Source organism: Cibotium barometz, chromosome 34, assembly GCF_041138505.1.
Source record: "Cibotium barometz isolate CiBa-2024 chromosome 34, ASM4113850v1, whole genome shotgun sequence".
Lineage (NCBI taxonomy): Eukaryota > Viridiplantae > Streptophyta > Polypodiopsida > Cyatheales > Cibotiaceae > Cibotium > Cibotium barometz.
In genome coordinates, this window is record NC_141079.1 from 25404888 (window position 1) to 25430913 (window position 26026).

A 26026-nucleotide genomic window follows, 5' to 3' on the forward strand; every position below is an offset into this window, starting at 1 on the left:
TATTTTTTTAAAAAGAACTGTAAGGTGTTTGTACCTGCCTCTCTTCTTCTTCTTATGAGCCTGGCACCATGGTTTGATTGTGTGGAGGAGGTACCTGTGGAGAAGCAGCTCAACCTGAATCCAGTTGAGGTTCCACTTTGAGACAGTTAGTGAACATGTGATCAATTGCACATTGTTTTATAAGTGTTGAAGTACTCCAAGTATAGTATAGCAGTCTTCCACCTTGTGTAGTCATAGACAATAGAAAAAAGAATAAATAAATAAATAAAATATATATAGAGAGAGACTGTCTCAAAATCTAACTACAGCCTAAAGCCTACTTAAAACCTCTCTATATATTTAAATAGAGAGAGAGAGACTCAAAATCTATCTAAAGCCTAAAGCTTTTACTTAAAACCTAGAGACAGGGTTTTGTTATTAGCTTGGCTACTCTTCCACAGACTGCAGATAAACAACAGAGAACTGTTGTCTGCTCATGACATCCAAGCGAGGCACAACATGACCCTTGTGCCCAAAACTTTCCTTCAAGCGCTGCAGGCAGTGAAAGCGAAGCCCAGTTCCGTCCTCTTCGGCCTAAGGTTAAACCCACCTTCCAGGTAAATCGTGGTGTCTCTGGCATTTAATCTGCTTTATTCATAGCGTTGCTACTATTATCGTTGGTTTACGACTGAGTTTCCTGTTTTTTAAGTGGGTCTGGGCATGCCATGGTGTCAGCTTGATTGTGTAGAAAGAGGCTTCTAGTGTGGTTAGATTTTGTCATGAGCTAAAGGGACTTTCATGTGTTGTATGATAATTTGTTCATCTAGGGTACGGCCTCTAGGGTCTGCCAAGCTTTCTAGGCTGATTAGATGTTGTCATGAGGCAAGGGAGAGACTTTCATGGGTTTTATGATGATTTGAATAGCTAGAGTAAGGTCACTATGATGAGCTCTAGGTTGCCAAGCTTTTCATATGGATTCTACTATGTGCTCATTCCAGAAGAGCATGTATGCCATGGTATTATAAGCATGGGGGATATTGACGCTGCGAGCAAGTACAGCAGCTGGAGGCAGGGAGTATTTGGTAGGATTGGGCCATTACACAAGACGCCTTGTATTGATTGTGTTTGAAAAAGTTTGGTGCAGGCACGTCAAGATAGTCACACACAATCATGTATGCATATTTGTAATCACGAAGTCCCTGGAGAAACTTTGCATTCTTTGTCTTGAGGATTTGAGTTAGTGTTGATGCTGCAACTCTGCAACCATAGGAGGTGCTTTCCTAGACTTAGCATCCTTTTCACTTCTCTTGCTCCCCTCCCCCCTCCCCCCACCCCCCTCTCTCTCACCCTGCAGGTGCTGTGTGCACCCCTCCACATGACCAGCTCGCATTGTGCACACCCAGCGATACAGCCGTTCGTGCTGCACGCACCTCTGGCCACACTGTCTGCTGGTGTGGCTCCATCTACAGCCTGCCTACGCTGCCCTCCATGCTTGGCTGTGTCCCTACCTGAGCTGCATGCTCGTCAGCTATGTTGCAGAGCCAGGTGAATATAATTTTGCCTACAGGGTGCTACTGTTTTCTGTGTGTATTTGCAGGAAAAGAAGGCAAGAAAGGGGGAAGGACAATTGGTGCAGTTATAAGAGAAAAAGTGGGTTTGCAGATAAGAGGAGGCGGCAAAAATGGGAACATTCAACAGAGATAGAGGCAGTGGAAAGGTGTTTTACCTGCAGACAAATAGAAATCAACAAATAAGATGACGTGCCTAATGAAATGGAATGGGTTGCAAGGGAAGTTGGAAGAGCTGAGGAAAAAAATGGACAAATGATTGAACACACAAACCCAGAACCCCCGTGTCAGGCCACGCCAGAATTGGTTTCTCAACGGTGAAGGAGATAATCATGTTATTGGAAGTGAGTCATGACAAGAACCTTGCAAGTCTGAAGGAACACAATGACAAGGAAATTACAGGTATCAAGGAGCAACGTGTGGCAGAAATTGAAGAGATCAAACTTCAAAGCTCTCCATGAAGGTGACATGGCCATAAAGACAACTGCGAATGTAGGCATGACAGAATGGAGCTTTGTCAAGAAATAGCAGTGACAAAGACGGAAATCAAAGAGGGATGTGGTGCCGCTTCCAATGCCAACCTTTACAGAGATACACGCAGCCAACATTGAGATGTGGAAAGGGAGTCGCCATTGAAAAAGAAAATGCCGATTTATGGAAGGATGATGAAGCCACTTCCAAGTGGGTGCAAGTGGCCAAGGACATTGATGTGGGCTCCCAATTGGTCGAAGTGGCATGGAAACAAAGATCATCCACCTACCATCATTAGAATACAAACGAGACGGCAATACTAGAAGAGGAAAAGCACTAGCAAACTACGGCATTGCATGCATGAGCGCAAGGGGATGTTTTCGAAGGAGGATGGAGAGACCCATTCAACGATGCATTGTGAGTGGGGAAAGACGTGACTCGAGAGCAGCCTCTATTTCTTTACGTTAGGCACTAAGTTACATTGGTGAGGACTTCACACCCCTACTACAGGTTGAGTATATAAAACTTGGCATGGTCCAAGTTATGGAGGCAAGGAAGTGGATAGTTATGGCTGGCTGACTGTATGCACCTACCTGCCCGCTGCTGTCCTTTGCCATGCTGGCCGAATGATGCCAGTAGGCATCTAGTGTTGGCCGACTGCAGGTTTCGGCATCTGTAGGCTGCCGACTGGCTGCCTATGCCCCTTATGGCCTGGATGTTCCCCTTATGGGCTGGCCTTTGGGTGGCCCATAGACCGATCTACCATTAACTATATGCTTTTGATGCAACTACATGCTATAAGTTGACTTCTACATGCCCTTTTTAATGGATTCTCTAAGTGGGTAAGAGGATTGACACATGCTGTCACGTGCACCTTGCACTGGGGCACACAGTGACACACTGGCATGATCATCAGTGCAAACATTTGTATAGAAGCAATTCCTTTTTCTAGGAATATTTGTCGTACGTCGTGACCCCATTGTGAACCCTCAGTCGAGGGGCAATTACGCACGAGCTACGTACGTCGTAGGTCAGTCTCTGAGCCATAGAGGTCAGTCTGGAGTTAGTTCTCTTAACCCACTTGGAGAATTCATCAGATAGAGCATGCAGCAGTTAGCCTGTCACCAATTGGCCGACCATTTGGTCCATATCCAGTTTTTGTGTCTCGTTCACTTGAGGCCAGGCCGGTGTCTCATGTGAAGAGGCCAGTATTTTGCTGACATGGACGGGAGCCAGACTGGTGCCACCCGTGTATGACGTGGATTGTGTTTCCCCCATGGGATTGTCACGCCATGGAAGAGCCAGTATTCGTGCCGTGTTTTACCTATGGGACTGTCACTCCATAGGGAGGCTCGTGCCTGGAACTGTGTCTTACCTATGGGACTGTCACTCCATAGGAAGACCAGGATTTATGTTTTACGTCATGCCATTTTTGTGCCGACAGATATTTTATACTTGTTCCATGAACGGGAGATATGTCCATGATACTATTTGCACATGCACTCATGTTTTGCATGTTTGAAACTGTTTTCGCATGACTTGTATTTTTGTGTTTGCCTGCTTGACGTGTTACTTACTGAGCGGGGAAGCCTGCCAGTGAGTCGTGAAGTTTGCCCTGTCTTCTGACGAGTTTTGTGCATGTGACCAGGTGGTAAGTGTATTGCGCATGTTGGTTTAATATTTGGCCACCCGAATGGTTCACTCTTGCTTTCACACTATGTACATATTGGATTGGTGTCCATGGCTTATGGAATGTGCCTATGCATGTGATTGATATGTGTCATGCTGTATAGTTGGATATGATATTCCGCTGGGACTTGACGTTATCATGCTTGGAATATCTGGAGGACTTGGCTTTCCGCTGGGACTTGTGCCTTTGTGTACATGCCCGGAAACGCCTGGAGGATTGGCTTTCCACTGGGTCTGGTATCGCATATACTTGCTTGGAAACGCCTGGTCTTATATGGTTTCATGAACGGAAATTGCTCATGCCAATGCTGCATTGCATAGCATCTTTATGTGCTTGCTTGCAATTGAAATTGCATGCTGTTTTCATGCTTGCTTGACCAATGTGTAGTTCCGGGTAAGGGGACGCCCGTCCGTGAACCGTGCGTGTGAAACTGTCTGCTGACATGGTTGTGTGGCATGTGAACAGGTGGTAAGTATTACCCAATCTAGGCTCAAATAGCCCTTAGGACTTAGCCAATATTTATAAGTGAGTGCGTTCCCACTTCATTAAAGTTTGGGCGCCCAAAAGTCACTTATAAATTATGACCGCTTCCAAGTTCACACTCACTGAAGTCCCGAGGCGGACAAGACTTAATGTCTAGGACCCGATCCTCCCTTTTTACTCATAAATGGGCATCTCCCCGTGTCCCTTCACCTAATTGAATCCCAATTCACTTACTTATTAAGACAAAATTCGTGTTTTCTCTTCATGAGGATTTTTGGAGGCTGAAAACTCTGTTTTTCCACCATCTCTCTCCATTTCCAAGCTCTCCATAGCCATACCCAACTTGCTAGGGTGTTTTCCAAGCTTCCAAGAGTGTTTCCAAGTGCTAATCACTTTCCTACTCACTCCCAATGACTGAAATTCAGCAAAACAGCTCTCATTTTTGCTGTAATTTTTGGTCTTTTTGCTGAAAACCCTAATTTCAGCCTTCCTTTCTCAAGTTGAACCATAGGGGAAGCTTTCCCAGGGTTCCCTTCATCCTCTTGAAGACTCTTGTCGCGAAGGATTGTGGCAAATTGAATATATCAACACTTCTAAAGCTTCCAACGCGAAGGCTTCCGCTTGCAACAACTTCTATGAAGACAAGTAAGCTAATGGGACACTGTGTTGTCATTACTTATTCAGTAGAAGGACAGGACTCCTTGTTTAGCCGCCCTGTGTAGTATTTCTCTTGTCCTATGTGCTCTTGAAGATGTTGCTACCTTGCTTGGTAGAACATAGAGTCAATGGTAGAGAATATGGGCACTGAAGTCGGGCCGGGCATCAAGGCAGCTCCTTGGTGATCTACATCGACATACCATTGTTTTCTAAATGCTGAATTTCATATGCATTGGCATGGAGGATTTGGCAATGGATACGTGTGAAGCTATGTATTGAATTTCTCCAATAGTAATACAATTTACTCAAGGGAGGGGTCGGCCGTTCTGGCTCATTGTGTGTCTCTTGTCAATTTAGCAATTTACTTCTTGTATTTGAGCAAGTGTCCTTCAAATCTTAGTGTATTTAAGTGTATTGATTAGCATTGTGTTCAACCAAGTTACACGCTCTCCGCGGAGTCCAGTGAAAGCACAAGACCGTAGAGGCTGGACCACTCAAGTGGTCGTTCTACTTCGAATATCTACTTCGAGCCTTTTGTTTGGTACTGTATTCATTTGTACATGGACATCATCTGGTTCTTGGAACCCATGGAGCATTGTATTTGTTAAATACTCCCAATAAATATATCATATATTGAGGGGGGGGTCGGCCCGTTCCAGCCCCAGTGCTGGTGTCCATTTATCTCATTTCATTTCATTTCAATTTCAAGTTGTAATTAAGTTGTCCATTTCAAATTGTGGTATTAAGTTGTGCTATTACGCGTGTGGGTGTCCAACGGAGTCTTTCCCACTTGACGGGATCGGTTTCATAGCCATAGCATGTAGTGTCATTAGCAAGTTTGTAGAACATTGTAGGTTTGCATATGGGCCAGCCCATGATGTCATTAGCCTGTCCAAGGACTGTTCACAGCCTTGGACAGTAGATAGGGCCATCCGACAAGCATTTGGGGCCACTAGGCTCCAGTCAGCCAGCATTCACAGTAGGTAGACAGCATATGTGAACATATGCAGCAGTCCGCTAGCATAGCAGGCAGCATGTCATGCAATATGAGATTAGTCGGCCAGCATTAAGTGTGATGCCCAACATTTTATGTTAGCGCTAGCATTTAATGTTAGTTTTAACATTATTTGTCCAAGATGAAGTGGGCAACGGCCTTTAGCTGGACCGATCAGCAGCCTAAAGCCATATAAAAGCAAGCACATCAAATCAGCATTCATCATTGAGTATTCAATAGTTCATGCATTAGTTAAGCATTCTATCATCACTAGGCTATCAGTGAAGCTCCTCTTTAGCATTCAGCCAGCATATGTGCAGTCCTACAGCTATCTAGACTTGCAGAAGTGGCTCGAAGAGTCTTTTGTAGTGCCTTGGATTGGTGGATACTCAGCCGACGTATCAAGGTAGGATCAAAACGTACGTACGGATCCAATCCGTACCGTACGGAGATCCGTATGTACGGATCGATCCGTACGGTTTTTTTTGGGGGTTTCGCCTGCGATAAACGTTTCACTGTTTTGTCCTTCTGTGTGGCGTGCCTGCGTCTTGCGTCTGGACTCTGGAGGCCGTACGACCTCAACCTTTCGGTAAGGGCCAGTTGCCATGCTCTCTCTCCTCTATAGTTGCACTCTCTCTCTCTCTCTCTCTCTCTGTTCGCTACTGTCGTCGCCGCCTTCTCCTTGGGCCGCCCCCTGCTCACTGCCGCCTTAGTTCGCCTCTGCCCTCACCGCCCCTGTTCACTTCGCGCCTCTGTGTGTAGCCGCCCTCTCTGTTTGCCACTCCAAGGACATGGCAGGACATTTGTGGACTTTCGGGCGGTGCCCGTGTGGATTCCGGCCATGCACACATGGAGTGTTATGATGGCAGGCGGAATATTGTCAAGTACAAGAATGATGATAGGTGGTTCTCCAAGTTTACCTGTGCACAATGCATAAATGATGCATGCCATAACTTTATTTTACTTTGTGTGACATTGTCTTGCTGCCTGGACAATGCTTGTTATTTTGGCTTGTGAAGTCCGAGGGACTGGGGACGCCCGGGCACCTTGTGGACACGTGTGTGCACTCCTGTTTGGGCCTAAAACTGTGGGCTTATGGGTTTTGCAGGTGGTAAGTGCGTCCACACTCAATTTACAGCTTACTTCATTTACTACTAAGGTTTATTGGTTTGCAGGTCCACACTCATTAATAAGTGGCCGGACAACTTATAATGCGTTCGCATTTGGTTGGACCAAAATTAATGAAGTCCGGACAGCTTATGGCCATTTCCCATTTGGTTGGACCTAAACTTATAGAAACAGGACAAATGGAGCACTATGGGCTGGACACCTACCTGGACACCTTATGGGGACACATGTCAGCCAGCATGTGTACCCACCAGGCCCCTGAGGTGGCACCTGAAAAAGGCGCCTCCCTCAAGAGGCCCTTTTGGGCTGTTTTACTCATTATTCAACATATTGGAGAGCTGGTTGGAGCTTTGGGAGTTGCTACAGGGCTGGTTGCTTGCTTCTTGGACTTACACAAGCTTGGACAACGATCCCCACACTCTTCTAAAGGGCTGGTTGGTAAATTTCAGACCTGCAATTTCTGGTTATTGCGAGTTTTGGGCTGGTTACAGTGTCCAAAGTCAACTTGGACAGTACAGGACAGCTCTAGGGACCTCCACAGGGCTGTAGGACCCTTTACAGGTGGATTTCTCGCGACAAAAAGTTGCTGTTTTGGACTGGTTATTGCACAAAACAGGTCGGACAGCAATGGAATATGTGAGCATGGATGTGTCTCAAGGATTCCTGGTATAGCAGGTGCTTAGGGCAAGCATTGGGGACACTTGCTCGCGGAGAACACAGGTTTCTGCTCTGGATCAGTTTCTCGCGTGGAAACAGGGCCTAAAGATCCATTTACATCTTGTGCAGGGCGGAGTACCTGTGAGGATTGTGATACTCTTGTGCAGGGCGGATGTACCTGTGAAGAGGCTTGTGCAGGGCGGATGTACCTGTGTGTAGGACAGATGTACCTACAGATTCTCTTGTTTGAAATGTATTCATTCATAATGTATTTGGAAGAATCAGGTGCAGGCTAGTGTTTGGTGAATCCCCAAGCACCCGTAATCTTGTACTTTGCAGACTCTTTTGGTAATATAACCTAAAGGGGGGGGGTCAGCCTATCATCGGCCCCTTTATGTGGTGTACTGTCATTTTCAGCTTTGTGGTTGTAATGCTCAAGTGTTAAGTGCTCAGAATCTTGTTCACATATATACGATTCCAATACACGCGTCCGCCTCCCGTTACATTGGTATTAGAGCTCAGTTTTTCCCCTCATTGGAAAACGGTTTGAGGCTTGGAATCATAACTGGTGACCTGATTTGAGTGTCATGGACAGCCACATTTCTGACAGTGTGGAGAACACACAGGACCGTGAATTTCATGGTACAAGGGATGCAAGAGATGCTGCAGGCAATGATGTCTATGGAGATGCGGGTACTCATGACACTATGCATTCTGATTTGGAATCTTTGAGGCGTCAAGTGTGACGCTATAGGGCTGAAACCGAAGAGCTCAGGTCATTGAAAAATGACCCGGATGTACAAAGGGTGTTGGCTGCCAAGGCTAAGGCTTCGGTCCATGAAGTCACTTTTGAAGCAATTGCAAAGGAAATGGATGTTGAGAAACCCCGAGAGCTTGCACTTGCATACCTAATGGTTAAGGGTGATGTATACACCGAAGCAGATGGTAGATTGGCTTTCAAGAAGCCACCCCTCATGGTTGCCCGTGATGGTGCACATGATGCACAACAAGCAAGAAGAGCACAGCAAGTGCCAAATGCTGAAAGGACAAGAGTCCCTGGTGCTAGGCTTGATGCAGGTCAAGAGAAGAGTAAGGATGAGGGATCCTCTACTCATTCCCGCTTTGCTTCAAGAAGACAAATCCGTTCTCGTGTTGAGCTTTCCACTCATTCGGAGAGTGTGGCTCAAGAGAGAACGAAGAGGGATCGTGAATCTTCATCGCGGCATCATCACCATGGAGATGAACAGGATGTACATAGGGATGCACATAGAAGGAAGAAGCCTCGAGAGTTCAAGTCCGGTGACAAGGATGTAAAGTTTGAAAACTTTCAGGGACGGATGGACTCTACCAAAGCACTTGCTTTCATTAGACAGTTTGAGATAGCTTTTTGCAATGAAGACTTTTCGGAAAAGTGTATGCTCAGGCATGTGGGAATGCATCTCAAGGATACGGCAAGTGATTGGTGGCTTGCAAAAATACTTGATGGAAGTGTTGCCCCAACTTGGTTTTCTTTCAAAATTCAGTTTTATGATCAATTCTTACCACCAAACTTTGCAAAGGATGTACGCAAGGAGTGGGATTGGCTGTCCCAAGATGAGGGAGAGTCCGTTGCTTCATACATAGCAAAGTTTTGGAAAGTCCTTCTCAAGGTTACTCCCTTCATGAAGATTGGAGAGGACGAGAAGAAGAGAAAGTTTGAATCGGGGCTCCATCACATCATCCAACAAAGCTTGGGAGTGTACCCAAATAAGACCATACAAGAGCTTATACACTCAGCCATGATTGCGGAGAACTTGCACATGAAAGCACCCACAAATAAGCCATTTGCAGGTCAAAACAAGAGCAAATTCAGGGCTGGTTATGACCAGAAAAAGGGTGGACAGCCACCTAAGAATGCTCCCAAAGATGGCCGAGATGCAAAGGATGACTCCGAAAAGAAGCCGGGGGGGTAAACGCCACAATTTTGGGCTCTCAAAACAGCAATTGGAAGAGTACAGGAAGGCTGGAAAATGCTTTAAGTGTGGCACTAAAGATCATATATATCCTAAATGCCCACAGAATCCTAAGAATGCTGAGCCTAATGTGGAAAAGCTTCTTGTGAATGTTGTACCCGATGTGCAGGGTAATACAGGGCATGAGCCCAAGAGTAGAGTCATATGCAAGGCTTGGGGCAAATTGAAGGATCAGCCCGCTTTGTTTCTTTTTGATGATGCTTCCACAGATAACTTTATATCCGTACATATGGCTGCCGCCATAGGTCTCAATGTGGAAGACATGGAAATGCAAATGAATGCAGATGCCACCTTTGAGGGCAAACAGGTTGATGTAACTCCGGTCATTGGTAAGCTCCGTGTACAAATACAGGACTACCTCGACCATGAGAGCTTTTTAGTGGCTCCTCTTACAGGTTGTGATGTTTTGTTGGGGATGCCCTGGCATCACCGTTTAGAGCCTATTAAGGCTTACAAAGAGAAGAAAATCAGCTTTGTACATAGAGGCCGTGAGCACTCTATAGATGCTGGTACTACTGGAAGTACCATACCTCTTGTAAGCCATGTACAAATTAATAAGGCAATAAAGAAATCAGCTTGTTCTTACTTGGTTTTTGTATGTGATACCATTGAACATTCTAGTGTTGATGTTAGTACATTAGATCAAGACAAGCTTAACTTTTTAAATGAGTTCAAAGATTGTTTTGCGAATGCTTTGCCAGCAAGGTTGCCACCCGAGAGGCCGGAAGATCATTGCATAGATCTAATTCCCGGTAGCTCTCCACCTAATAGACCACCATACAGGGTGAGTGCTAGTCAACAAGAAGAGATTATGGCACAGGTGAATAAACTTTTGGAGAAGGGTTTGATTCGGCCTAGTTCCTCGCCATATTGCTCGCCGGTACTTCTTGTTCAAAAGAAGGATGGTACTTACAGGATGTGTGTTGATTACCGTGCCCTCAATAAGATAACCATCAAGAATCGGTTTCCGATTCCGCGCATTGATGACATCTTGGACAAGCTTTAAGGTTCGGCATGTTTCAGCCGAATAGACCTCAAGAGTGGGTATCATCAAGTGAGAGTGGCACCTCAAGATGTACATTAGACTGCATTTAGGACAGCCTTTGGTCTTTATGAGTTTTTGGTGGTACCTTTTGGCCTTACAAATGCACCCGCTACCTTCAACAAGATGATGGACAGGGTGTTTAGAAAGCATAGAAAGTTCACGGGTATATTCTTTGATGACATTATTGTATTCTCAAAGAATGAAGCCCAACATCGTGAGCACCTGGCTTTTGTGTTTAAAGAGCTTAAGGAAAATCAGCTCTACATAAATGCAAAAAAGAGTGAATTCTTCCTCCCAGAGATTCACTATCTTGGTCACATTGTATCAAAGGATGGTGTGCGCATGGATCCCGCAAAGATACAAGCCATGCAAGAATGGCCAGAGTTGAAATCAGTCCATGAAGTGAGGAGCTTCCTTCGTTTATGTGCTTACTACAGGAGGTTCGTCAAGCATTTTGCTTTCATTGCCGCTTCGTTACATGAGTTAACGAAGAAGAAAGCAATCTTTAAATGGACACAAGAAGAGAGAGATGCCTTTCAAAAGTTGAAGAGTGCAATCATCTCAGGACCGGTACTCATTATTCCGGATTTGTACAAACCTTTTGTGGTGGAATGTGATGCATGTGGGGACTGCATAGGGGCTGTTTTGAACCAAGAAGGACATGCCATTGCCTATGAGAGCAGACGCTTGCAACATGTAGAGCTTCACTTACAGGTTTATGAGAAGGAGTTGTTGGCTGTAATTCATGCCCTTACTATTTGGAAACACTATCTTTTAGGGGCTGATTTTATGGTCAAAACTGATCATCAAAGTTTGAGATACTTTTTGACTCAAAATAAGCTCTCAGAGAAGCATATGAGATGGGCAAATTTCCTCTCAATGTTTCATTTTCAGATTTTACACTCTCCAGGGAAAAAGAATGTGGTGGCAGATGCCTTATCTAGACGACCATAGGTTCATGCTATTACAGTTGCATACCATGAGGACTTATCGGATATGCGTAATACTTATTATCTGGATGAGGATTTTGCACATGTATGGGCTGATTTGCAAGAGGGTATTGCTGTCCCATCTTATGTCATAAGAGATGGATATCTCATGATGCAAAATTGTATGTGTGTGGTAAAGAACCTTCGCCATAAGGTTATGGATGAGTGCCATGCTCCTCCATATGCAGGTCATAGAGGCATTTTGGCCACAGCACAAGCTTTGGAGAGGTATTTCTTTTGGCCAGATATTCGCAAGGATATTGAAGCATATGTATGTGAATGTATGGTATGTCAAAAGGTCAAGTTTGACCGACATAAAGCACCTGGATTGCTTCAGCCTTTGCCTATACCAAATGAACCATGGGAAAGCATTGCTATGGATTTCATTATGGATTTGCCAAGGACGCCACAGGGAAATGATGCTATTTGGACCATCATTGACAGGTTCAGCAAGCAGGCACATTTCATTCCCGTGCGCAAGACAATAAAGCCAGATCATATGGCTAGGATGTTTTTGGCATAGATATTCAAACACCATGGCATGCCTAAATCTATTGTGGGGGATAGAGATCCTAGAACTACAAGCTTATTTTGGCGCGCATTGTTTGACAATATGGGTACAAAGCTGAACTTCTCATCAGCTTACCATCCACAGACAGATGGGCAAAGTGAAATAGCAAATTCAGCCGTCCTCGACTCTGAAATCTTATGTATCCGACGGCAAATCGGATTGGGAGAAGTATTTACCACTTGTGGAGTTTGCCTACAACAATACGGTACATACTTCTACGGGCAAGGCGCCCTTTGAGATTATCTATGGCAAGGTGGTACTACCACCCATCCTTCGTACAAAGGATGAGATTTTTGCAGCAGATGAGTATGTCAGAGACTTGGATACTGCATTTGCACAGGTACGGATAGCCATAGAGAGGTCTCAAACCAAGAATAAAAAGGCAGCTGATAAGCATAGAAGGGATGTACAATTCAAACAAGGTGATTGGGTCTTGCTGAAATTTGAAAAGGCACGCCTTCGGAAGAGGCCAGGGAAAGAGGGAAAGTACCCTAAGCTTTCCAACAGGTACTATGGACCTTTTCAGATCTTGGAGAAGATCAATGATGTTGCATTTTGGCTTGTACTCCCAGATCATTTGAACATGCATAATGCTTTTCATGTGAGCCTATTGAGGCCTTATGTGGGACCGACACCGTTTGAGCCGGTTTTGGAAGACCCATCGGAGGTGGATGAGCTGGAAGAGATTCTTCAACCTGAACAGATTGTTTTTCACAAGGAACGAAAGCTTGCGGGAGGCAAACTTGTTCGTAGGTACCTTGTGAAGTTCAAGAATTATTCAGCTTTGGATGCGAAATGGATGGATGAGGCCTACTTCAAGGATTACCTAGATCTTTTGAAGGCCTATCTGGAGGCTTTTCAGTTGCGGTCAACTGATTAGAAGCCGGGGGGAATGTCACAAACCCCTATATTCTAGGGACATGCGGATGCGTGTCAGGCCTAGAAACATGCGGATCCCCTAACCATAAGTGATGAGGCCCTTCCATGAAGGTCCGTGTGATCGAGTGGTTAGGTATGGCTGCATTCACTTGCATAATCCTCTGACTAGTGCCTCTCAAGTGCTGGGTGCGAAGCATTCTTTCATCCTCCGTGAGACTCATGAGCCTTTTCCAATCCAACACTGGGGGGAGAAGAGTCGCCCAAGCAGCCCACTGGATAGCATGGTAGTTGGCTGCTAGATCAAGTCATTCCACACAATGGGCTGCCTGTAACCCTCCTCAATTGACCATGGAGGAATATGAACCAAGAAGCTCCTCATGCAATCCTAGGCTCGCAGAAGAGATCTCACCAAGGGCGAGGTGCTCTCATATGAGAAGATAAAAACGTGGGCTATAAATCCAATCACCTCCCCTAATCGGAATGCACCTCGTAATCTGCTGCAGAAGAAAGTCCTTCCAAGGGTAAGCGCCGAGAAGAAATCCTTGACCACTAGCTTACAGAGTAAAACCTTACATTGCACCTTTGAGTCAACGATGTTCAATCCTCCCTCTTGCTTAGACATAATGACGGTATCCCAAGACATTCTCACCTTGCTGTGTATAGTGCCATCTAATCCTGACCAAAAGAAGCGCCGACGAAGTGACCAGTGCATCCCTTATGAAACACCGAGTACGATGTGACAAACCAAGCAGTCGCTAGCAGCACTTGGTCAGCTACCAAGGCTCTAGAGGCCAAATCAAGCTTCTTGCTGCTCCAATGTTGAAGTTTGCTTTTAATGCTCATGAGCACATGGGTGAACTGTTGTGTAGGTGAGATGTCAATGCCGACTTGATAGCCAAGATATTTGGTAGTGCATCCTCTCTCAATCCAGGTAAACTCCATATCCAAACCTCATTATGTCTACGGAGAGTCACTTATCCAAAATCCTGTTGATTTGTGCCAATGAATGGAGGCACTTGCTGTTAGAATTAGTGCATCTCAGTGTATTTATATATTTTCTCCTTGTTTTGTGAGTCGTGAGCTGGTCGGCTTGTTCCAGAGCAGTCGGCTAGGTTCACATCCTTACTATATAAAGAGCCTCCCCATTATTCACTTTCTCATCCTGTCCCTTGCACATGGTTCAACATCTCTTGTTGTCTATTGCCATTGTAAAGCTGATTGCTATTATAAAAGGTGATCTTGTCCACAAGCTCTCTCTACTCTCTCTCTTGTTCAGTTTATGCTTCCACATGTGCATTCTCCAACATGGTATCATTCACTTAGGCTCAGGCTGCTCCATTTCTGCAATCTGCTTGCCGTTTTCATCATCTGTGCCTTGTGTTTTGTTCCATAGCTTCTCCCCAATGCTCATCAGTGATTACAGTTGCTGTGTTTTCTGTCTACCCTACTGTGTTTTTCTGGTCCAGCCACCCTCTTGCTATCGGCCAGCCTTATCTGGCTGCGTTTTCTTCTACAGAAGCAAGCTGAGGAGCTGTGGCTGCGTTTTTTTGCTGCGGCATCAGTTGCCCGAGCGTCCTTAGAACTCTAGGAGGTGGACTCAGGATCAAGAGGATGAATTTCTTGTGGAATTACAAGACTGGGAGAATCGGGACTCGAAGGCGCATTCAGAGCTTGTGCGGACCATCACACAGGAGGTCTAACCGGTTGTGCAAACTCTCACCAGTGCTCATTAGGTATGGTCTAAATTGGAGGATCTCTTTGCTCGAGATTTGTCAATGGGGGCAGTTATTTTGCAAGGGCAACTCTATGGTTTGTTATTTCTTGCAGGCAGTTCCATGTAATCGTTCCTCATGAAGGCCAAGATTATCCATGATGAGTTGTTGCTGACAATGGGTGCTGCTTTGTCCTCTTCTCAACTAGCTGCACTTATCCTCACTAAGCTTCCCCCGAACTATGATTTGATTTCTCAATCTTTGAGGTGCCAGGTCACATCCACTCCGTTGGGTTTTGATGATCTTAGCTCCCTACTCTTGGAGGAAGAGTGCGTCCTCATTTCTCAGGGTAAGATAAAGGTGTCTCGTAACAGTTGTGATCAAGCACTTACTTCAGTTCAAAGTAAAGGCCAGAGTCGCTGCTTCTCTTGTGGGAAGAGAGGACATCTATCCAAGGATTGTTTGTCCAAGAAGAAGGACGAGACCAAGGGCAAGTCTTCATCTCAGAAAAAGGTCAAAGACATGACATAAGACAGTGATACAGATTCTAGTACCACTTCTAGGGCTCCCGGGGCGCTTCCGGTCCGGGAGGACTAAGATGGTGTGCTTCTCTAGTATACATGCAGTTTCCCCCATGTGCTTCCAACCAGAGGTGGCCTGTGGGCGGGAGAGGGGGCTGATTGCAGCTCCACTTACTGGTGCATGGGAATCGCGATTCGGAGTGCCAAGCGTTAGATATCTGGCAGGACATGGTTATCTTTGGTATAGCAGAAACAGGATCTGTTCCGAGTTCATTGTTTGATGCTCTTGGGACGTGATGTGTTTTCCGTCCATTGTTGGGGATTATGGGTGCGGTGTGTCCAGCAGCTCATCATCTATTCTTGGAGCTCACTGCACACTTGTGTAGGAATTCGTAGCCAAGCAAAGTTCCTTGTTGTTCGTGGTGGCATTTTTTTTCCGAGGAAATAGGTTGGCGGGTGCTCTTTCCGAGGTGATTCTAGAATTCGCGGTGTTGTAGGGTCCATGGTTGCATCATATCTTCTTTAGACTATGAGCTGCAGAGGGGGTGTTAGAATTAGTGCATCTCAGTGTATTTGGGCTATGTCTATTTATTGGGCATTTATGTATTTTCTCCTTGTTTTGTGAGTCGTGAGCTGGTTGGCCTATTCCAGAGCAGTCGGCCAGGTTCCTATTGCCATTGTAAAGCTAATTGCTATTATTAAAAGGTGATCTTGTTCCCAAGCTCTCTCTACTCTCTCTTGTTCAATTTATGCTTTCGCTTGTACATTATCTAACACTTTCTACCAAACAAAACATCCCCAAAGTAGTGCGGAAAGCATAGAGGCAAGCCTCCGAAGCCTTCAAAAACATAGTAGTATCATCTGCTAACTCCGAGTCTAGTAACTACTCCTTTGTGCGAAGTGGCAGCATGAGGCTCGAGACCAAAAAGTGTGTCCAGAGAGGATCTTAGCAGTTTTACCACACTGGAACATATCCAATTTGTGCTCCTGAAGAAGCAACACATCTATAGGTCCACCTGCAATGGCAGGGTGGAGCTAATTCTTAACAAGGTGCTTCCTACTCTGCATGGGAAGCCTCCCTAGACCTTGCACATTCCATGAGATAATCCTCAATAGTAAAGAGAGGGTTTTGATCCTGGACCTAAGTAAATGCTTGGTCGGAGTTTAGACCCACCTCTCGTAATGCTGTAGAAGGGGGTAATCCTTGTAGCAAAGTCCAATGTGAGCATGTTCACTCTTAACGTGGACTCTGCATGGTCTCTGCATACGTGCGCAATGCATGGGTGCCCTGTGGGACACTGTGACCTAAATCTTGCTGCACATCCTGCAAGGCCTCATAACATGGCAACATGTCCTATGTATCCATACCAAGTGCATCCTGCATATTGTCCATCCCGAGCAAGGAGGACTCAACATAGTCATGTTGCCCCAGTGCAACATCCTCCTGTGAGGATGACTTTGCAAACTCATCACTCTGACCCAATACATCATCATTGTGTACATTTTCTTTGGGAAGGGCCTCATCTTGTACCCCAGCGTTCCCACCTACAGGGCGGCTGTGAGAGACGACCCGCCACTCGTGGGGGCGAAAGTCTGACCGAGGCGGAGCAATAGGCTGTGTCGCTTGAGGAGCACGTTTGCGCCACCTCGTACGACCCCTAGCCTTGGGGCAACCCTGCGCAAAGTGGCCCTCCTTGTGACAAACCCGGCACTGGTCAGGTCTTCTTGACGTCTCCGTACGTCAAGGGACCATTAGGTCCCGGAAGCAGCATAGAATCCTCAAAGGGCTCACTGTCACGAGCCAACACCATAACCCTGGGAACATCAGCCGAGTCAGTGATGACTTAGGCAACAGAAGTGGGAAAACCTGGGATGGTGGGCACTTGTAGGACTAGCCCAAAGGCTGCCTAAATGGCCTCCAACAATGGCCAATAAGCATGAGGAAGACCTGGGAATCTGAGGGCAATAGGGTAATGGTTCCGGCCTTCTTCAACAGGGTCAAAGTAGATAGTGTACGTAGGAAGAAAATCTTCCTTGGGCCCAAAGGGAAGGGACTGCCCTTGAGGCTGCCTCCTCAGCATCAAAGTCTACTTGGAAGAATCCTCGCCCAAGTAGCCTCCCATCTTTAAAGTGGAGTGTGGAGTCGGGACTCGGAAGGCAATGCCGCTAGTACCTAGTCACGGGCCTGGATACGGGAGGGGTGAGAGCCAAAGATTGTTCCAATGAGTGTCGTCTTGGAGTCTTTCTCAATTTCGGTGAAGGGGAACTCAAGCTCGTCTTGTGAAAAATGGATGGTTCGCCTGGTCGGAGGGGGTTGATTAGGCATGATTCTAAATAGAACGAAAGGCCGACTTGAAACCTGCAAAAGAATATTCCATACTTGAGTACTGCGGAGGAAGGGAAATGAAGAGAAGGGAGGTGGAGGGGAGGGCAAGGAGGGCAGGAGATGGCAACGACAGTAGCAATGGTGCAAGGCGGTGAAGGAGGGGCTGGATGAGGGCAGGATGATGGTGATGGGCAGGGCGAGGTGAAGGCAGGCAGGAGTAGGGGTGCGCAGCAAAAAGGGGATGGCGGGCAGGAGGTGAAGGCAGGTAGGAGGAGTGCACAGCAAAGAAGGGGATGGCGGGCAGGAGGAGAAGTGCGTAGTGAGGAGGGGAGCGAGGTGAATGGCAGCCAGAGAGGAATGGCGAGCAGCGCACATGTGCGATAGTACGGGGAGCTGGAGACGACCATGAACTGGAAATTCTCTGTAGAGTTTCCCAATCATGTTATGTGCAATGAAGCACTTGGAACCAAATCGAGGTGAATAATTCATCAGCAGCTCTCTTCTTCTTTTATGGTGAACCTGAAATGCGCAGAAATCTACCTTGTGGACAAGGCCTTGCCATCATTGGTGGCTGAGTTAGCTCCCTAAGGCCCACTCTTTAGGGTCTAATAGAATTATGACCACTTAATCAACACCTTTATTAAGGTCCTTTCAAGACTAATAACTACATGATACTAGTGTAGGATACTGCACGGTCCATAATCGAGTTCTCATAGGAGAGCATCCATTTATGTAATTAAGTGTCCTCTTGCTGAGCTTATGAACAATGAATTTGCAGAGGACCCATTTGCCTTTCTAAAGATCCCACATGGAAATTTACAACATTTCATGACATTATTGAGTATCGTTTGTGTGGATTGTAGGCAGTGGCACAGGCTCTCTGACCAGATATTGGGACTACACAGCAATTTGCATCATTGCTACTAACGAGAAATTGATGGATTGGAGCTCCGTGAAACTAGATCTAGCTTCTAGAGAAGCCACTCAATTCAGGTTTTTCTTTACACAGCTTGGTATATTACATCCATAGCTTGTGAACTATATGCAACTACCTTCGGGATTTGTGGCACCCATAATTCAAGAGCCTGGGTTGCTCAGGAGACTAATCATTTTTCCCAAGGTTTTGGGATTATAGACCTGGATACTAGAGCAAAGCACTGCTGTTTAATTTCATCTTCTTGTGACACACATCCTCCCTGTGGTCATCGTTGACAGGGTTGCAGATGTGTTCCGGAAGAAGGGAATTTTTTGCCATGGGCAGGTTTTATAGGTGCAGCTGCAATGTCTTAATTAGGCACAGCCTGCAGGAGGTTTGGGCTGCTGCCCTTGTTGCGAGTTTATGATATCTGCCACATCAAACAGCAGCAACAGTCTTCTTAGGTAACTTGGGCCTTGTACATAGTGGGAGCTTTGAATTTTCTGTTTTTAAACTGCACAGTAGTTGTAGCTAGTTGTATATTCCTTTGTAGAATGCTTCTTGTTCATTGTAAGAAAAATGTAGGGCATGTGCTCTGTTTTGGAGTGTTTTTGCACAAAGGCTTCTGATGTTTCATCTTTTCTCATACCCTTACATTTGATCGAAGTGTAGGCCTACACCATTTAGATTTTACTTTTCGATGTGAAATCTTATTGTTAGAATTTGTGGGCAGCTTATGGAGCATCAAAAGAGTATTGTTGGTGTCCTAGACCGAGTCACAGTTTGAGGTGCAACACATTTGAAGACTTGAAGGGTCGTAGTCTTTCTCTCTCTTAGCTTTATCACCTATGGTTCAACTTGTCCATTCGGTGGAGTTCGTGCCAAGGCAGAAGCCAAACAAGTGTGTCCATTCTGTAGAGTTTCTGTGGTTACAAGTGATGGAGCTCAGAAAATGTGTCCAGGTTACACGGTTGTTTTGGTGCTGAGGATGAGACTTTTTCTGTACCAATTATTTCTCAACGAGTAGGAGACTAGGAGAAGGAAGCTCCTTCAGAACCAGAGGATTATAACAGAGTAAGTATAGGTGTGAGTATTTCAGCTCTTTTTGCTTATGGGGGTTGACTCTCTAAGCTGGTGTGAAAGGAAGAGTCTTCAGCAACCATCACTGGGGTCCAAGGGAGACTCTTGAACATTATCCACAATCTCTTTAGCCGCTGAGCCACAACTGATGTGCCAATAGATGTATAATCAGGAGCAAATCGAGTTGCAGAGGATTTTTAGGCAATAACTGCAATCTACACTATGTAAATTGCAACAATGCACATCTCTTTGATTATGGGGAGAACCAACATTATCCTGACATGGTGTTGGCAGTAAGAATTTGCAGAGCCAATAGATGCTACTTTGTCACAGATTGGGAGGATCAGCCTCTACAATCATCACTTCTTCGTCCAAAGGACTGTTTTCAGTTTTCAACAGAGTTTTGGAGACTGATTGGGTGTTCTATTATTATGGGTATGCTTCAGCTCCTTTAAGAACAGTCTATCTGAGGAGTTCTCAACAAGAGCAGATTTGCAGGTGCCTTATCAGGAGGTGCTTGATAGGTGCTTTGTCAAGAGATACGACCGCAGGTTCTCGTTTTGAGAAGTGACGCAGAATGTAAGTTTCAGAAAGGGAGTGAGAGTGTCAAAAGATCACAAGCGTCCATCTGTCTTTAAAGGTAAAAAGGAAAAAAATTAATTTATTGGTTTGTGAGCAGCACGGTCAGATTGACAGCAACGGTGCAGCCACAGGCAGTTTTGGCCAGGCCTCCCCACTCTAAGTTCATGAGATCAGCCCCAATGATCAGCATCAATTCTTCTGTAGGAAACTCGAGCGAGTGTTTGAAATTTATACAGAGCAATACCTTGGGATTTGCTGTATTCAGCCTGCACAATATTTGTAGCTAACTGTATATACTCTTGTAATCCAACAATTTACATCAATAATTTAGAGTAGTTTTGAGTGGGTTTGTGCAAAGTCTTCCTTATATGTTCTTGTGCAAATAGGCTTTACTTCCTCTACGTGTTCAGCCTTGTAAAACCTTCCTCTCACTTGCTGGCTTATGCACACAAGGAGACATGAAGAGTGGTGGCTTAGTTTGAGCTGGAAGCCATCATCTGCGTCTTTGATCTCTATGGCTAGAGCTTGGCGTAGACTGAGGTGTGGACTCAGACAGTCCCTTTTACTCAGGGGTAGAGAACCCATTGTGTGGAATGATGATTCCAATACGGATATGTTTGGACAGGATTCCAGGGCCAATGCTTACATGCAGTGGCCCACTTGTGATAGCTGTTGTGGCTCTTCCACACCTATTTGCCTTCAAAGGCTTTTCACGGCCTTTCATGGACGGACTGGTAGAAGCTGGCGTCAACAATCAAAATCTGCACATCCAATCTCAATCTCCACTCGACCTCAACATAGAAGAGTAAAGTGTCCTCAGTTGTGTTTCCTATGCCAATAACTTGCGAGGGGACTCCAGATTTCAAGAAGACTATCGTTAAAATCCTCTTTTGTACTCCTTTGAGCCCTGCAATAAGCCTCTGGTGTGGTTCACAGTGGAGATTGTGGTTATTTTGAGGATGCCTTGTCATAACTTTGTGATGGGATCTAGGAGTGCAGGTCCTCAGATAACTTTCCCAATCATTCCATCCTTATACTGTCAAGTATGGATGCAAGATTCAGCTCATATTAGGCAGCCCCATTGCAAGGAATCATTATGTCTGGTGAGTTGCGACCCATGAGCCCTAGATGCAGTTGTTACTTCCCATACTCTGCATGCTTTTGAAGCAAGATACAGTGTGCTCTAGGGTAGCTCAGTCTAGACGGGGTGCTTTATGTATATTTGGAGAGAGGGAGAGGCAATATGAAAGTTCTCTTCATGCCAAGTCCAAGTCGTAGTTGGTTGGTGAATTGAAGAGAAGCCCTCTCTGCGATCTATGAACGATTTGTTTAAGTCGTGGTTAGTTAGCTCTCTTTCTAAACTGTGAACTGTTTTGTCTCCTGCTTACAAAAAATGCAAGTACTGTGGTGATTTTTTTTTTTTGGTTTCACAAGCTGAGGAAACAACCTTTTTACATTTTGCTAGTTATATCACCAAGCTGATCTAATGGCAGGTGAAATGTTTGCAGGTTCTCTTCTAGAGTGTTCAACTCATCTGTATCCTGCCAACAGTCTGTAGACGTTTGTGAACATTTAGGTGGGGAAGTGCATGAAGAAATGCAGGTGCAGCTAAGTGAAACTCTTGAGCAAAGAGTTGAACCCAGAGGAGTGAAAGTGCTTGAAGGCGGAGTGCAGGTGCGGTTAAGTGCAAAACTAGAACAGGAAGTCCACCAGAAGGGAGTCCCTTTAAGAGATGTAGTGGAGAATTGCGTCAGGCGTTGGTTCAAAGAGTATCTAAAGAACGCAAAAACGGGTGATCTGGATGCCCAGACAACTGTTGGCCAGATGTTTTGCTCTGGTTATGGAGTGCCAAAAGATTTACAGAAGGTTTCAACTCTTCCATTTTGATTTTATTGGGAGGACAATTAATGTAGTCTTGAGGAATGAATTGGAGGCTTCGTATGTGCAGGGACAAGACTGGATCAAGAAAGCGCAGTGCAGAAGGAAAACACCTACACTAACCAAAGGTATGGTAAACCTTAATGGCAAATCATGACTGCTTCAACTTTGAATAGGCGTCCTCTGCCCATTCAGGAGAAAGGGGAGATTTCACCCACTTGTAGACTGGAGATAACCCAGAGCCCAAACCCCACCCCCATAGGGGAAAAGGAGATATCTATGCAAAGTTCATAAGTCCACATTACTTGTGGACCTGTATTTAAAGGATCCCTTGAAGGACAGGTACGCTAGAGGGCTTTATGAGTGGGTGTGGTGACCAATTAGAGGAGAAACATTCTAAGTGGGCATTCATTGGTGAGTTTAAAGGTGAAGGCACATAACTTTTAGACCTACAATTAATGCCTAGGGGGCGTTTCTCCTGTAATTCCCCTCTAGATTCCCTATTACGTACCTGTCCTTGGAAACAACTCATAAGTACAGGAGATGTAGCAGGTGTGGTTATAGAAGATTCAGCCTATGCTGTGTATATATTCCTGCTGCCTCCAGCTGGTCGGCTGTGGCCAATACCGGGGCCTGCACTGACAATCACACCCAGGGTCAAAATATACATAACTGCTTTGTTTGGTTTTTTACAAATACGGTCATCAACAAAGCTAGTGTGTGTGGCTTTTGCAGGTCCACATGATAAGAGGAAAGCAAAGGATGAAGAATATTTTTTCGTTTGATCACACTCCAGAAAGCCTGTTACCTTTCTATCAGTTATAGTAAGCCGTGCTATGGTGGTAGTCACTCGAGCTACAGGCTTTAAGTTTTGAAAACAATGGCTTTTGCCTCCACACCCTTACATGAGGTAGATTTTGCAACCAGTCACATGACACAATGGGTTATCGAGAGCTTGTCAAAGATTGCGAAGCTCAACATTTCAAGGTATCAAGTCTCTTGAGCATCTTTTGGTTTGCTTAGTGTGTTTACTGTAATTTGATCGTAAATATGTAGTTTTTGAGAGAGTGCTTCAAGTTCATGGTTTGCCAATGTAGTTTTGAAATAATGGTCAAGTTCACTCGCTGCAAAGTTGGGTCACGAAGCACATCTCTCAAAGGATCAACAGTGCAAAGTGCACTAGGTTACGGAGTCTAGTCAGTTAAGGGTTTAGGGTTCTAGCTTTTGTCTTACTGGTGTAAAGTCCAAAGTGTTAGCTTTTCTTTTTGGTTATTGTAAGGTCCATTGTATTGGTAGCTATTGAACAATCTATGACGGTATGATTGATGTTGCCATTTAAGTTTGTCTGGGTTAATGAAATGGCTCACAATTCAACACGTAGACAAGTAGGAGACTTGGAGCTCATAATGGGCATGGTTCTTGGTATTCGGCCATGCTAAGTTTAGTGTCCTTGAAAGCCCATAATCCCATTTTGATCTTTTTACTTTGCTTTGCTTTGAAAGACATAAAGTGAAGAATTTGATACTACCTACCCTCATTGCAGCAAGCAGGCCAGTCCCTCTAATAACGGAGAGCTTGATCAGGTTTCAAGGACCTTTGAAGTGGACTTCATATTTGAACAACTTGAAACCTTTTGAGTTGAACGTCAGATGTCAGAGTTGCAGGTGTTGAGGCGTCCATTGAAATATAAACACATGTTTTTTGTTTTCTATGGAGTTATGATCCCTCACTCTTTGGTGATGTCATTTCAAGTACATACCTCTCATTGGTGCTGTCATTCTAAGTACATACTGTTTAATAAGGCATTGTGAAGCTTTGCATATCTTAGGCTATATTCTTAGCTTTCCTCCTCTGCCATCGTTACATCCTTGAGCTTGAGTATAAACATATCACTTCATGTTCAGCATTGTAATGAAGGTTCAAGTGCCCAACATGTTGAGATGATGGTCACTGGTCCTCATAGCCTATCCTGTTATCTTACTCACTTTGTCCACTTCTCATTCAACCTTAGATGACTAGCATTAGTTGGTCTTATTAATTACCAGTCTTTCTGAATAAATTTCATCCATTTTTGGTACGTCGGGGTTAACTGGACAATGGGCAAGGCCTGGTATTAATATGGGCAATCTTAGCTGGGTGCAAAATGTGTGGAATCATTGTTAGCTTCACCATGCAAGAGATCGATCATTCACCATGCTTTAAACATTCAGCTTTTGTCTCTGAGATGCCTGCTCATAGTTCACCACAAAATCAATGCATTAGAAAACGGTTGGAAGAACAATGTTAATTATCATAGACAGATCAAATTCCTTTGGAAGCAAGATGAGAACTAGCATTTTTTCTGCTTAATTAGCTTCTTGCTAGTTTGTTATGAGGAGGTGGTCTTGTTGCTTCATAATTAATGTAAATATGAAGAGTAGCTATTATTAAGTGTTCTGATTGAGAGGAGAGCACAAACTCTTTTTGTGATGTCAGATCTCGGAAGAATATGAAACACAAGTTTGATGATTTGGCAAGCACAACAGTGGATGTTTGTTGTGTGAAAGTATATGTGAGATCTTGTTGTTTGGAGGCAGCTTGCTTAAGGATATGTTGAAAGGGTTCTTCAGCATTATATTGACAATCAATTTACAACAAGAAAGTTCCATACGTTTTAGGCATGGCTTCCTTGCTTGATGATCTTTCAGGTAATTTTATGACACAAAACAATGGAGTTGTGAGGTCAACATAAGGAACCTAAAGGGAGATTACAAATGTGTATTCCCAATAATTCATCTTTGGGTGTGACAGGAGCAATTATATTGGCATACTAAAATTAGTTTTTAGTTACCTCACTCCCCAATGTTTTTTTCTAATAACACTTTTAATAATGGCACACTTTTGGTGTATTGTGATTCTTTTGATGAATATAAGTGAGACCATCTTGGGGACTTCACTCGAGTGTAGTTAAGAAGGCGAGCGTAGGTCTCGCTCCCGTGGGGTGCGTAAAAGCGATTAGAAAAGCACGATTGTTTGTTATTAGGTAGGGTAGGAAAGCATTTACATAAATTTATTGCATTTGGTAGAGCTAACCAATGTTGTAGCGCAGGTAGTTCCATAGTTAATGATAAAGCTATAGCTGAATATACTTCGATAATCCAGTAAAAAATATATTTTTTGCTAGCTTTCTCAAGTAAGGGCTTTGAAAAACATGAATTATCAAATTCTACCTTTGATCCATTGTATTATGTTCCAAACAAGGCACCTAGGATTACATTCTTGCATTTTCCTAAATGTTGCAAATAGAGATTTTGTTCAGTGATGATGCACCTCTATTGTTCATATTCATGTTCATCATTTGAAGAATATATTTGATGAGCAGTGAAATCCTTTCAACTAGTAGGTGAATTCCTCTAATCGGCTATATCCATTTGATTAGCAATGTTTTAAATTTTAATTTTCTAAATGTCTGTTAATCACATATTGGTTAACATATTTCTATTTCAATTATGGTCGCACACTTATGTAATGGGCGTATGTGCTATATTGTAAATCTCGTTATTTGATAAGCGAAATGCTTTAAAGCTGCTTCTAAGTATTGAGCTTCAAAGGACAGACAAGAGAATCTTTAAACTATAGAAAAATGCTTTATAACTATGTTTTGGGTGCCTCGGATCGCTTACTCCCGGGTGGTCTAGTGGAAAAAGGCTTGAAATTATAAAAGCCAATTTCTCATATTTGTAACTCATTCTTCTATTTGTGCAATAGAAATGGAGTGTTCTTTCTCTTGCAACTTTAACCTAGCATATGTGGTGTCTTGGCGTTAGGGTTGGAGAGTGATTACTGTTAATCACTTGTTCTCTCTCTCTCTCTCTCTCTCTCTCTCTCTCTCTCTTGTGATTAGGCTAA

The 26026-nt window shown here is 44.5% G+C and overlaps 1 protein-coding gene across 5 annotated transcripts; it reads left to right on the top strand.

The window, feature by feature from the left end:
- Positions 1 to 353: 353 nt before the first annotated feature.
- Positions 354 to 24215, top strand: LOC147618821 (uncharacterized). Of its 5 annotated transcripts, XM_086773895.1 has the most exons (7): positions 378 to 596; positions 18546 to 18675; positions 18898 to 19062; positions 21769 to 22126; positions 22209 to 22266; positions 22874 to 23125; positions 23682 to 24215. In XM_086773895.1, exons 3-6 carry the CDS (start codon positions 19022 to 19024, stop codon positions 22921 to 22923), a joined length of 507 nt encoding a protein of 168 aa, XP_086630021.1. In that variant the 5' UTR covers positions 378 to 596; positions 18546 to 18675; positions 18898 to 19021; the 3' UTR covers positions 22924 to 23125; positions 23682 to 24215. The 5 variants fall into 5 exon arrangements, with proteins under 5 accessions (XP_086630019.1, XP_086630020.1, XP_086630021.1 ...); XM_086773896.1 differs by having other exon boundaries at positions 18546 to 19062; XM_086773893.1 differs by lacking the exons at positions 18546 to 18675; positions 18898 to 19062 and having other exon boundaries at positions 354 to 596.
- Positions 24216 to 26026: the final 1811 nt, after the last annotated feature.

Excerpts from the sequence above, each read along its gene's own strand:
- LOC147618821 (XM_086773893.1), top strand. The coding sequence starts at position 499 with ATGACCCTTGTGCCCAAAACTTTCCTTCAAGCGCTGCAGGCAGTGAAA. Across the intron at positions 597-21,768 it reads AGGTTAAACCCACCTTCCAG|GTTCTCTTCTAGAGTGTTCA; the intron begins GTAAATCGTGGT and ends AAATGTTTGCAG. Across the intron at positions 22,127-22,208 it reads TGCCAAAAGATTTACAGAAG|GGACAAGACTGGATCAAGAA; the intron begins GTTTCAACTCTT and ends TCGTATGTGCAG.